The sequence below is a fragment of the Xyrauchen texanus genome, chromosome 12, assembly GCF_025860055.1.
Source record: "Xyrauchen texanus isolate HMW12.3.18 chromosome 12, RBS_HiC_50CHRs, whole genome shotgun sequence".
Lineage (NCBI taxonomy): Eukaryota > Metazoa > Chordata > Actinopteri > Cypriniformes > Catostomidae > Xyrauchen > Xyrauchen texanus.
The window spans coordinates 31,452,674-31,467,568 of NC_068287.1; the positions used below are offsets into that span (position 1 = coordinate 31,452,674).

General features: G+C 37.4%; 1 protein-coding gene across 2 annotated transcripts in view; it reads right to left on the minus strand.

Moving 5' to 3' along the window:
• Window positions 1-12,538, minus strand: part of LOC127653237 (rho GDP-dissociation inhibitor 2-like) — a 32,168-nt gene extending 19,630 nt beyond the window's left edge. The window contains exon 1 of one of the 2 annotated variants that reach the window (XM_052139848.1): window positions 12,439-12,538. Coding sequence is in view for 1 of the 2 variants with exons in the window: in XM_052139847.1 (XP_051995807.1) it covers window positions 7,722-7,794 (73 nt within the window). In the remaining variant the exon portion in view is untranslated. Of the gene's footprint in view, window positions 1-7,721; window positions 7,961-12,438 lie in introns of those variants that run through there. The other variant, XM_052139847.1, reaches the window with a different exon arrangement.
• Between the last annotated feature and the right edge of the window lie 2,357 nt (window positions 12,539-14,895).

Below are 14,895 nucleotides of genomic sequence, written 5' to 3' on the forward strand. Positions count from 1 at the left end.
TTCGAGGCAACATATTTATCTCTTATAATATTCAGTAATTTGTTCTAATCCTCATGTAGTGAAGCAATACACCCATCTCCGACACTGATGATAACTGACATTAATTTATATTCAGCTCATTTAAAAGACGGTCCCTAACCAAATCCTTACAGTCAGACAATATTAATCTATCTAATAAAACGGCCTGCTTTCAGCAGATTTATTAAGACACCTTATTGGATTTTAATTCACCCACTTGTCTGACACAGAAAAACGTGTTTTCGTTGTCAAAAAAAAAACAAAAAAAAACATACAGCGTTTCAGTGTAACAGCTAATAATCACAGACGGCTATCACAATTTGCCACGCAGACAGCTGAAGCAAAGCTCTCCAGAGGAACATAAAGATACAGAAAACTGCTATCCATGAAGGAGACCAAGAACAGAAACAACCATTTTTCATATGAATTAACAGAGTTGAATTGTTATATCCACATTACTCCCCTAGAGAAGCAGCCTAATGTGAATGCTCCATAGAAAGGAACTGTTGAAAGATGACATCATTGCTTGCACTTGCCTGGGTGAAAACCAATGAAACTTCTCGGAGGTTGGATGCTCCTGAACACAGCTGGAGGTCATGAAAAGAGGTAGACCCCCCCCCCCCTGCCTATATGGCTCACTCTTATACTATAATTGGGCCATGCGTTACCATAGTCTTCCTAATAAAGTTCTTAGTGAGTGTATTTTTCCTCCCCCATTGGCAAAATCGCTTTTTTTTTTTGCATAAACCCCACTAAATGTTTTTATATTTCTCTATAAACAAGACTAAATATCATGTCATTTTGCTTCTCCAGTAAATGGATATTGTTTTAAGAATGTTTAGATATTTTTACTGGAAAACAAGACCACAATACACTGTTAGAAAACAATGTTTCACTGTGTTATTGTTAAAAAAAAAAAAGAGAAAATCTAGTTGAGAGCTAGCCTTCTGTTTTACAGCATGTTGAGTGTGTCTCTGGCTGAGCAACTATGGAAACACGCTTACATTCTTCTCTCCAATGATTATCATGAGTAATGATGAAACTTCTTTCACATTATGAAGGGAGGACAAATTCCCTAAGTGCTATAATGTGAAGGCAAATGCAACCGAAGGACATGGCTATAAAATCTGATCTGATGGAATCAATAGGGTGCTTTTCAGGGTCGCTCTTTAATACCCCATTAGTTTTAAATAGAAGATTTTCACTCAAACCCTCCAATAAAAATATCCTACCATCTTCTTTTGCATTTAGACAGCACCACCTCAAGGACGATGACACGCATACATAGACTAACCATATAAAATGAGCAGCCAATTTCCTCCAACAAAAAAGGTAAGAAAATGTGGGAATGTATTTTGTATCTACATATATTGAAGCTGTGAAAAAAACCCTCTCTATTGAGGAAGACAATTTGAGGAAGGAAAAGTGGGTCAGATTATGGATTATGGGGAGATTGAATGATTTGCACAATTTCCAGGTACAAAATTATTTTGGACATATGGCAATACTCCAGCAGAAGACAAAGTAAGTCAATTAACTTACTAATTAGAGATAAATAAACAATCTGAACGTGCTAATGAAATTTGAGAGGAGGAATTTGGCTATGCTTAAATGTGTCTTAATCAACTGCCGGCTCTTGTGTGAAAAGTAAATGCTTAAATTGACAGCAGCACTATGACATTTTATGTGACATTTAAGTGAGGCCACATATTGCACGCTGGTGTCTTTTGGACCAATATATTCACTGCATAATGAGGCCATTTAGTTAATAATCCATGTGCAATCACAGCTGAATTATTTCTAAAACATGCACACTGATTATAATATTTTGCATACAGAACACACAAATCAAATCCCCAGAGTTAAGATTCACTACAGGAAAGCCTGGTCACACTGCATAAACGACTGGACTAATTGGGCAATTTAAAGCATTTCCAATAGGCAAACCAAACATTCTAACAAAGCTAAGGGGAGTTTATGCTTCAAAACAGCAAATTACAAGCATTATGATATATGTAGTGAAGGATTGTTGGTAATGTTGTTGGGGATTGTTTAGATACCATTCCACTGATATTTCCGAGCATGTTTTCTACAAAATGAAAATGACAAACAGACGGATGGACAGACAGACGGACAAGATAGATTCAAAGATCTTGCATTGTCCACAAGCTAAAAAGCTAATCATTTGCAAATTTTAAGCAAACATAAGGACCACCCCCTAAAATGCTCAAAAGAACAATAGTGACTGCTAATGTACTCCCAGTCTCGCAGTGGCCATTAGTGAGAGGTCACCTTTATTCGCAAAGAAGAGCAATGACTGTAATTACCCTGACCCAGTCATGTTAAATATCAATGCTAATACATTCAAGAATCTAAAAAGCTGTTTTAATTGTCTTTCCCCCGCCCTGCACAGAATAATTTCTGAGTGAAATATGTGAAGCGCAGCATCTTGAGCTTCAAAGGCAACATGCTATGGCCAGCTTTGATCAGCAGAAGCAATTTAATGCCTGGATACATTGTGATGGATAGTATGCTGGTTTTCTTCTGATGGCGTACTGCAGGCTTCAGTGCACAGCTAATGAGGTTAGAGTGAATGAGCAAACACCATTGACAAACTGCAATCTCTCATATACAGCACACTGAAGACCCAATATTCCATGGACCTTGTGCAGATGAATGGACACAGATGTGTTTATTACTAAACAAAAGGTTTGAAGGCCCACCAAGGATTTCTTAAGTCTCAAACCACACTATTTCTCAAGCCTGGTCTCATGAAATTTACGTGAGCATTACAACATTTTTGCAAAACTGAAATTACTTTTGCTGCACTTTAAGTGAAATGTCCAGCAGGGGGTGCAAAAACCGAGTGAAATGTGGTTGTAATCAGACAAGGTTTTTAAGATGAATTTTAGATGGCGGTTTTAATAACACAAACCTCTGTAACCTAAAACTTTACCCTAAACTTAACAGATATTGTCAGAAAATAGAAATGAGAGTTTAACAAAATAGACATCCTTACCCTTAACCAAAATTTAACATTAACCGATAGTGTTTTAAAATGCAGAAGCTAAATTAAACCTATTTTCTGAAGCAACTATATCAATTCGTGTCACTTCAATGTCTCATCTCTGTCGTGTGACGTATCAGCTTGAGTTGCTGTCTGGTTTTGAACCGTGGTCCTCAAGAATACAAAGTCCAAAACCCTGTAAGTTGCGCTACCGCTTAAGCTAATCACATTGGAATAAGTATATGTTAGAGTAAAAGTGTCTCGATATCATAACATAGCAGGGTCTGAGTAATAGAGAGAAAAATAAGATATTAAGTCATAATCAGCCATTAAAGTCATAACTATATATAAAACACACAGTTGTTGCAGCACCTCTAGTTTTCATTTCACCTGGAAAATGCAGGGAATTGTACCTGGAGCCATTTCAATTTCACTATAATTTACTATATATACACTTCTTTTCTTGACAAAATCTATTTATTTGCATTTTAGGAAGAAAAACAAAACAATAAGTAGCAATACAATGATTTATTAACATTTTCCATACAAAGCATTCCACGATTAAAATATAGAAATGCGCTTAAATATGACCAATTTGAAGTCACTTCAAAGGTTTCCCAAAGTCTAAGTGGGAGTTTCACTAATTGAAAGAACTAGTTCCCACATAGGTTGCATATTCAATGGGCATTAAATCTCTTAAACTCTCATCCTCCACAATAATTATCTGCCAGTCGACTGTGGCTATCTGCTCTGTTACAGCAATCAAGAAGCAGCATTCATGATTCGCATCAGGATGGCAATACCAGTGTTGAGTGGCGCTTTGTACTCAACGCATGCGCATTACATAGGCTGAAAAATGTAATCGTGATTAAGAAAAATTAACACATTTAAAAAAAAAAAAAACATTTAAAATTAAATCACATGCGTAAACACATTAATTCTACAATTTTTTTATTTTATTTGTTATATGTGTAATTCCAGGGGTTCCTGCACCAGGCATCAACTGCCATTGAAATTAATGAGAATAATAACATATAGCTTTCTCCAGGTTTTATAGACCTCTTTGAGTGCATCTTTAAATTGAAAGTCCAAAAATTCTCAAAATTCTCCTCATCTTTATCACTTTCTAACTACTTTGAAACACAATGATCTATACCCTCACAGCCTCCACTCTCTGTTACTTTGACGCTGTGCAGTTTCTCTGCTAATCAAACTGAGTGCACAGTCGAGAGTGATTCATATCAGTAAACTCTCATCCTGTACGTCAGATACAAACAGAAAACACAGCAGGGAGGAAATCTGCACTTTTACAGCCATTTGACTATGTCTCATAAGATTATGGCTGTAACTGTCAACAAGAATACATTCTAATAATGCAGCAGAATTACAAAGTAATGCACACAAGATGATGGAAAAACAGAGTGAGAAGTAATTTAGTAAATAAGAGGTTATAGGCGGCCAGACACGTTTCAATTTGTAGATTAATTTCACCTAAAAGTGAAACACTGTGGCTCTGTGCCGCTACCAAAATATCCCTGTTTGTATGAGCAGCCCATCCAACAGGATACAACCACATGTGGTGGGACTATCTGCTTGCACAACTAATTGAAGAGAGGGGAGTTTTCTGGAATCTTTATTAAGATCCATTTGATAATGCTAGTGGTGCAGAAATGACACCCTTTATCTTTTATCAGACAGCAGCTGCATTGTGAGAAACTAGACCAAGGCAATTCCACGAAAATGTTAACCATACAATGGAAAAATGGCGATTTCACTTTTATTTCAATTTATTCTGCAGCCTTATTGAGTATTATAATGTAATATAATATGTCTCAGGTCAAAGTCTGCAGATTTCAAAGTGTTTTGGGTGGTTTTCCCTCATGATGTAAGTGCTGTTTCACAACTGCCACTCACGTCCATAACAAAGTAATATCATGTTTGTATTGCTGGTTTTTCCCATTTATGTGAAAATTACATTTCATAAAAAATAAATATTATATGTTCATAGGAGTGCCAACCTTTGTACATTCTGTAGCGTTTATTATTTCTGGATTGTGCATTTAAATTCACAGTGTTTTTACAAAGAGTGTGATCTCCCAAAAACTTTGTCCATTTTTGTCATATTTGTAACGCAAGCACATTTACTGATCTAAACTGGAAAAGAACTTGACTAGACTGAAACATTTCTGATGTCTGGAAATGTCACATCCATAACACTGGAATTGCCCACCAACATGCTCTGTAAGACAGCGCAATGATGTATGTGTTCCTACTCATTCATATGGCCTTTACTGACAGGGTACACAAACACGTCAGCATTTTGCAGTTTCTGTTTCTACTGCATACCAACTAATTTATTTACTCCTTTAAACATGTGTCAAGTGTTTGACATGCAGCCATACATCACAACACAGCAGCAGCTGAGCCTCAGTGAGTCGTGATACAGCTCTGCCAGGCCACAGTTTTTTTTTTTTTTTTTAAATGTATTCAATTCCAATAGTTTTTGTTCTGAACAAACTTTTGTATAGGAACAATTAATTCCCATAGTGCTATTCACACCATGTCCGACAAATCGGCCTTCGACAATACGAAGGTATTTTATGGGGTGCGGTCTGATTTGTTTTATCCGGACTGAGATGAAAACTGACCGACCAATTGTTATTTTCCCAGAATCGCTGCTGCACAATCCAGCGTCTTGGTACGTGGCGCAAATCAACTGGCAAACAAAGGCGCTGTGCTCTTTTAATCTTCTCACGCACAACAACTCTGAATTTAATGCAAATATGGAGTAAATAATTAATATAGAAGCTGTAAACACATTCTTTCTTTTTTTATTTTTATGTACGTAATGTGCTGATACCTCATTGAGACGAGGAGGAGGGCGGGGCTGGGCCGTGACTATGCACACCCGGTCAGCATATACTCACTGCAAAATACATACTTAAATATAATGACAGTAGATACAGAACGTATGCAACAGCGATCTTTACACGTCTCACTCGTACATAAAACACATATTGTATATTCCTCTAAATGCATTAAGAACATGGAAAGAATCAGATAAATAACTGCCTTTACTGTGACAAATATTTTAATCTCATCCATTGACAGATGAAGATTTAATGATCACAAGAACAAATGTTTTTAGAACAGCGCCACCTACTGTTTAGGGGTGAAATAGTTTTCCATTTAATTTGTTTAGAACTCCGTTTTCTAAAAAATTTTCCAGCAGTTTGACTCACAAATTTGTCACGAATTTGGTGTAAATGGGCAGTCAAAACCTGCAGTCCATCAGAAAAAGAGCTGTGAAACCTGTTTACCAGTCAACCCCATGGAGCTCGATTCTGTCCATCTGCAGGCCTTTTCTCAACAACATTGATGTATTCATGGGATCTTCCTGCCAGAACATACTCTGAGTGTTCTCTTCAACAATGAATCATAGTAGCCATATAATGCATATTGCACACAAAACTTGACAACACTTTCTCAATTGGCAAGCTCTTATATGATTGGCTAACTTTACACAACTTTCGGCAGAACAGTTCATAGAGACTATCGTGCCATTATTTAAATAATATTTTTCCCACAGTGTTCTATTACTGTGGTATAACCTATTTCATATAACCCTTTCTCTAAACGACATGTCAAAACACAACAATCTGTGTAGGTCAAATAGTCTTTTTCTGTCTAACTGGGCAGTTTTGTTCCAGAATAAGCTGCAATATGGACCAGACCTTTTGCCATATAGTCAAAACAGGCTATGCAAGACTAGTGTCAGTGTAACCCACCACACACAAATATACACACACATGCACATTTTCCGCCCATTTTACACATGTATGCAGGTGCTCATTACTTCCCAGATACGGTATTTTCATGCCCCTGCCAATGTCAAAGTGAAACTGAGATGTTAAGAGAGAGAGAGAGAGAGAGAGAGAGAGAGAGAGAGGTAAAGTCAGGGTGAAAAAGACTGGAAGTATGCTGAACACTAGATTGGTATCAATAAGCAGCAGATCTGCAGAGTGAAGCCCTGAATCAACAACATCTGTGACATGTAATTACAAGCAACATCATGATCACAAATACAAGCAACATTGTGAGAGCCACAACAGGCTGATCGATACATATTGATCAGTCCACATTTGCTTGTTTAAACTGCATCTTATGCAAACCATAAAAAATGTCTACATCCTCAAAGAAAATCATCATACAGCACTATAAACTATATGACTTTGTATTGGATTTAGAAAATCCTAAGGCTGCCAATTCATAATAGAAGATCATTTTTGTGGCATCTAAAGGGATAGTTCATACAAAAATGAAAATTCTGTAATCAGTTACTCACCCTCATGTTGTTCTCAACCAGTATTGTTTTCTTTACTTTGTGGATCACAAAAGGATATGTTAGGTAGAATGTTAAGGACTGAAATCCACAGTTAACACTGACTTCCATTGTTTTGGGGAAAAAAAGATTCAATGAAAGTGAATGGTGGCTGAGATTAACATTCTGCCTAACATTTCCTTTTGTGTTCCACATAAGACAGAAAGTAATGCGAGTAGGTAAAATGGCGTTACAATTTTCAATTTAGGGTAAACTATCCCTTTAAGAAATATTTAAACTGCATACACTAAAGTTGCAAAAGATTATGTCAACAATGGATTTTTATTTATTTTCTTATATAAATGCATTCCTCACCTCTGTAGCAAACTGTCAAACAGAGCAGTTCGAAAAACTGTCCTCCAAATTCACAAACATCCAAGTCCAACATTGTATATATGCTCTATCCACAAGGTTTCCAAAAGAATTTAGAAAAAAATACAAAATCAAACAAGCACCACTCCCAAAATACAGAAAAGTGTCTGTCTGTAAGATATGTGCCTAAAACACATTTAAAAAGGGATTTAGAACAGCACCCCCCCTATTGCCACAAAACTAAGACAGAATCACTGGGTGTGGGTTCGCTGTAGAGAGATCCGAGAGAGAGAGAGAGAGAGAGAGCGCAAGTGGATATGATAGAGGGAGATAGAAGAGAGAGAGTGCAGCAACGAGAGACACAGAGAAAGAAATTGAGGGAGAAAAAGAAACCGAATGCACAAATGATCTGTGCGTAATCCATGCTGGACAACTCGCTGCTAAACTGATGGCAATGAAAAGCAGTAATTTGGGAATGTTATTCTGGTCTGCAGATGCTATTGATTCCTGGCACGAGAAGCAAACCATCCGCCTCAGTTCAGCATGCCTCCCAACCCCATCTCTCATTAGACAGGAGACTATGATGATCTCATCCTCTTCCTCTCTCTCTCTCTCACACACACACACACACACTTTTCTCCTCCTTTCTCTTTATTCCCCCTTCTATTTCTCTTGTCTTCACAATTCTGTTCTCTAGAGATGCTTATTATTCTACCCATCCCCCATTTTATATCAACTATCATATTGTTTCACCTTTCATCTCTCTTTCTCTTTTCTAGGTGAAGATGAGTTTCTATCATTGAGACCCTCCATCGGCAGTTCTTTGTCATCTCTCTCAGGGGTCTTCAACCTGTCAAAGCGACCTGCCAGAGGTAACGTGGGCGTGGCCCCTGCATTTGGTGCTCAGCTATTGGTAGCACTGCATTGCTTAGCCCGTTTTCCAGAAGGACATCAGAAAATGTGAGTTGACCTTATACGGCATCTCACTTTAAAGTGCAATGCTGCAAAGCCAAATGTTCATGCATCTGGAAATGTAGCCCATTCTGCTGAACTACTGACCAGCGCCATCCCCCATCAGACAATCTTGCATCAATTTAAACATGTTTACCTTTCCTTGTGGCACTAATGATTGCATATTGCAATCTCAAGAGACACTGGTTCTGGTGTCATGTAAATGAAAGACAGGTTTGGGTCCAGTGGAAACCAGGAAGTAATCGCTTTAACAAAAACAATGGTGAGCGTGATTTGATTTATGTGTTTACTCCACTAATAGTTAGGTTTTAGGGGTTGGAGTTTGGGTTAGGAGGTAGGTAGATTTCATAAAATATGCATTCCTGTTGACTAACAACTCACTTTTGGCGCCCCTCTGTGGACATTTCACCTGGAAACTAGTCAACAACACTTCCAGCTTCGGCCAATGGGGGCACTGGTTCAAATTTCGGTAAGCACAGAATTATTTCATCAGCAGAACTTTTGACCTCTTGTTGCTGAATTCACAGTGTAATTAGTCAAGTTATAATGCAGCACTAGTTAACCCACAACCATCATGACACTTCTTGTGGGAGCGACAGGGCACTAACAGTACAAACAAACACTAGAAAGATGAATGTAGCTGCCCAGAGGGATATTTGACAGCTCAAACTTAACTATACATTACTTAATGGATTTCTCAGTTATATTTCAAATATCAGCTGTCTCAGATGTTGTTCCAAAATTTTTTATAAAACTAAATAAAAGCAGACACAGATTAGATAATTGTTGACATACAGCAACACAGTGTCCTATCTAGACAACACAATCATATAGGAAGTCAGCATGTTTTATCTGAGAGTTCAGGTATTCTAGGTTTGGCTCCATTATGCCGACTCACCAACAAGCGCCATCTCCAATCAGACATTTTGCATTGGCTCCAATGTGTTTAACTTCCCCTGTGGCACAATGGGGAAGCGCACTGAGTCAGCAGCGTGGGAAACCTGGAATCTTGCAATGAAACCAGAAAGTAATTGCATTCGCATGATCAATCATGAGCACGATTTGGAGGTTGCCTTTTCACCTCTAACATCAAATTTTTACTCCACTGATGGTTAGGTTTATGTAAGGGGAGTACAAATATGCATTCCTCTTCACTGTAGTACAGCCTGTACAGTTGAAAACAACTCAATTCACAACTCACTTTTGGCGCCCCTCTGTGGACATTTCACCCAGATAATGGAGCTCACACGTGCGCATACACCAAACAAGTTACTGCTTTGGCCATTAGGGGCAGTGTTTTACATTTAGGTTACACCAGCTGTTTCCTCTTTCACAGTGAGATCAGTGTGATCCAGACACAATACTATAACAAAACAAGCAATGTTTTTTTTGTGTAAAAACTGTACATTCAAAATAAAAAGGCTTAAATTGTATTCTTTTTGAAATCTATGTAAAGGGATATAGATGGGCAAGGAGGAGGCGAGAACTGGCTTGCCCGTAAACTATCTCTCTCTCCCGCACCATCTTCCGCAGTCGGCCTTTATCCCTCTCGGAGGCTTGATTAGCCTGATAAGGGACAGGTGTGTAGAATCACCACCCGGCCACGCCCTAAACCCTGCAACAATCTAATAAGAAGAAAAAATGTATTGCAGATCTTGGCAAATCTGAGCAGTATGTGACTTTGTTGAGATTTGCTCTGAAAATACAGAGATTTCAAAAAGTCTCCATTTAATCTCTAGTAGAATCATTTAGGATATTAAAGAGATTTAATTTCTGTTTTTTTTTTTTGTTGTTGTTCCTATGTGTGAAAGCTACACACCTTGGTCATCTAGACTAGAGCAGCTTGAGACTTGATTTCAGAGTGACTGAGAGCTGTTCAAATTAAGCAGCTCCAAAAAGGGATTTGGCAGATTATCAGATCTATTAAACCACACTAAACTGAGACCACAAATCTGGTGGGCTCCAAACAGACAGTGATTTCTTATTTTATCAAGACATAACAAATTCTCGAAGGGACTAGCTCACCATCCTGGTAGAACACACAAAGAAACTGAATGGCAGTGATGAGCACAAACTCTATCAAAAAAGAACAGATTTATTTGCTGCTGTTGAACTGCAACATTGGAAACTGTTGCACAAACAGGAAGCAAGATGAGTAGGCTTCTAATTTCAACCACAGAACTTGGTGTAGAGCAGTGGCATACTTTCAGCAATATATGGAGTTAGTCACCTCTGTTGCAATGTTCTTACAAATTGAAGCTCAAAAAATACAAAAATAAAATGAAATAACAGTGATAGCGCTGAATAATTCCTTTTGATTTAACTGCAAAGCAGAACAAGCCTCATCCAAACCCTCTGTTTCTCTACCACAGGAAGTACTGCGCAAGCCCAGGCATGAAGAACAACCAGCTCGCAAAGGAAGTGAAAGGGTTATCTTGATCAATAGACAGAGCTCTATTTTATCCAGGTCTACCAGTTACTAAACACTGCTTCCTCTTTACAGTTCTGTAAGGCATTGTGATGTTTTTGGCTACTTCTCCCTGTGAGGGTGACTGAAGGTTAGGGAGGTGGAGGGCAGCAAAAAAACGTGTTTGTTTGTGCGAAAACAAAAGGGGCCAATCAAATGTTCCGAAATAACTAAACAGCATCTCAAAGCACTACAAATTTTATGGGCTATTTATCAGCTCAGTGATGCACAATGACTTAGGACATCTACTGCACTCACCAATATGAGGCTAAAAGGCATCACAAGAAATTTTCTATGATTTTAAAGACCCCTAAACCATGTCAATGAAAAATGAGCTATCAGAAAACAGCATGTCATTTCAAATTCTCCTGAGGCTGCCATAAAACAGCAATAGACCCTTTTGTGCAGATAAATCATACCAGTTTGGCCAACAAAACGCTCATCAACAACACCATCATATATACGGAAAACACAGTGTATTTGAGTATGTGAAAAGGATTGTAAGTGGAGGAATTGTGACAGTGAACAATGTCAGAGTAAAACAGTCTGCTCCAATAGAGTTAAAGACAACAGTAACATTTCACACCATGCATGTGTACCCAAAAGCCACAAAGATAAAGGACAATCATGGCAATTACTTTACCCTATTATCAAGTCTGTTCATTTGCACTTTTGCAAACACATTTTTTATTAAGTATTTATCGTTATAAAGAAGTAGCGTGGTGTCTAGTGAAGGACGCAGGAGCCAATCAGAAGTGGATTTCAGCATTTTTTTTTTTTTCAGTCGGTAAGGGAGGATGTGGTGGAGTACGACTTTACCAAAAAAGTACATTGAAAGTTACAGGGTGGCGCTAATGACTGCTGTCTTTCGTGCATCAGTGAACTTAATAAAGCTTATAAAATGTCCCCATGATCAGACATTAATGGCATACATTCCAGTAAATTTAGGTAGATAAACCTAACATTGACATTTATAAAAGCTTGAGTTTGCATCTGCAAGTTACTTAAACTTCCTGCAGTACAAGATATTCAAGTTTTTTTTTTTTTGTACAGCAGATGGACCTTTGAATATCATTCAGGAAAAGAATATATATGTACATATATAGTACATACATACATATAGATAATATATTGTCCTTAAAACCAAGAGTAGCAACCATTGCCAGCATAAAAAAATCATGGTTTGCATGGTTGCATCTTTACAAACTTTCTAATTCTACATCAAACAAAATGTTTGTAACGCTACAAACAAAGTTTAAGAGAGAAAGAAAAGTGTCTTACCGCCTGCTCTCGTCTTTCAGAGCTACAGATGCGGATGTGTCAGAGAAAAGAACAGTGTTCAGATCATGTGTGCCAGGAAATAGCGTTTACCAATCACAACTCGCTACTACTGAAGTGTACTACTTAGAGATGTTACGTTTCACGGCTCTGTATACAGGGACTTTTTTGTTTTGTTTTACTTATTTATTTATTTATTTTTACTACATGCAAATATATTTTACATTATGAAAAATGACAAAGATGTTTCAACTATGTCAAAGTAGTGTCACTAAATACCACAGTTTTTGAAAGTATTACGTCTCTAAAATCAGCAAGTGTGCTGCAAACACTTGCTCAAGCTGTAAACGACGCTTGTTTACCGCAAAATCAAACTACAACTCCAATGTTAATAGTTAAGTATTATATTGTCAACCCGGCATTTGCCTATTTAAACAATCTCCATCATCGCCCGCATTTCTATATTAACAAGGAAATGCCTCATAGCTATGCCTACATCTGTCTCTAAATGAACGACACAACAGGACTGAACAGCTGAAATATATACAATATGCTTTCTTTACATTACAAGTGTTGGATTCTGTACTACAACAAACTATGAACTTCTAAAAATGGATTGTAGTCAAATCCCTGATAGCACACGTGCGAGACGTCTGTTTGATGTCTGCGTTTACACCTGGAAGGCATTTTTATTATATATATATATATATATATATATATATATATATATATATATATATATATATATATATATATATATATATATATATATATATATATATTATTATTATTATTATTATTATTATTATTATTATTATTTATTTATTTATTTTTTTTATTATTTATTTTTTTTTGCATCTTCAATATGTCTATAAGACATTTCCTCTCGGATGCCAATAAGACAATCAGCAGATGAGACGTTTATGATTAAGAATGTTGGTCATTCTGATCTTTTTAAGATGTTTAGCAGATGTAAATTAGATTGTGATACTTTCCAGATGAAAAGATCTAAAAACAGACATCTCGGAGATGTATATGTGCTATCTGGGACCCTTCTGCTTAAATATGTGACAGTGCTGATCTTTGTCTCGACATGGCTGCAAATTCCACATGCAGGCTTTTCAACATGTAAAACGATGCCTGCTGCAAACAGCTGCTCACTTTTTCCAGATTTAGTACACATATGTGGTGTCAAGCAATTAATTTATTTTTTCCATCGTTTGAGTTAAATCTGCATAAAACTGTCAGCTATACAGCAGGCTTTGTGTTTCATTTAGCCCCTGTGCAGAATATTTCCCCAAACATGTGTGTATCACAATTTTGTACATAATAACATTCCTCCATATTTATGCCAAGGAGTTCTACATAGATTTATGCTTGTTGTCTTTGCATGTGTCCATCTAGTTTGGGCAGCTACAGCCCAACCATTTCATAAAAATTACTATGGTAGCCATGCCATATATATATATATATATATATATATATATATATATATATATATATATATATATATATATATATCATTGACACTACATTTACATTTACTGAGGAAAAAACACATGCAGTGGATCGCTAGTTTTACCTCTTCTGTTAATTTATATGCCATATTCTTCAAACATTATAAGAGGCTTTCAGATGAAGTATGCCATTTTGTTAAGCCTAGATTCTTTGGACAGTGGTGGCCCAAGTTAGTATGGTATGCTTGCGTAAAATGGTCATTGCTGTGGCCTGGCTTTGAGGAGCTGCGATTTTCCTACTTGTCTCCAAAAATGGATTGCAGTGCTGAAATAAATTGCTGCAGTTGCTGTAGGTTGTTGATAGGCTGTGTGAGTGACCCCATCATATCTCTGCTCTCAGATATGGGCTACTCTAAGGGAGTATCTCATAGTAGATGAGGGACATGCAAGGAGTAACAGAGGAATGCTGTGGCTAAAAGTATTTTAACCCCAGGCCATCTCTTATCACTCAGCCATACCTTTTTTTCTCTCCAGAAGAGAATGCATTGGCATTAGTAGAACGCATACCAAGTAGTAGACTACTGCGTTCTGTGTTTCATACCATCCCCTTCTGTTTGTAAACTGAATTATATTTCCCCAAATATAGAGAAATGGATTGATGCCTGGTTCACAATATGTGTAATATCCAGAGGTCATGCTCATTTTCATGACCTTGAGAGTGGAGGGGACAGACGGAGCCAGGCAGCAACCTAGCTCCCCTGGGCTGGTCTCGTCCTGAACACAAGCTGATACTGTGAATAGGAATGTCCTTAAGAACTTTTTCCAGACTCAGAGCCTTCTGTTCCTTGGCAAGGCCGTGTGGTTGCATGTGGACTGAATGATGCCCACTGAGAACAAGAGACTTTGTGACTTTACTTGTAAAATTGGACTCTGTAAAAAGTGTAAAACATTAACCAATGTGACATTAAAATGTGACTTTTATGTGTTATCAATGACTACATAC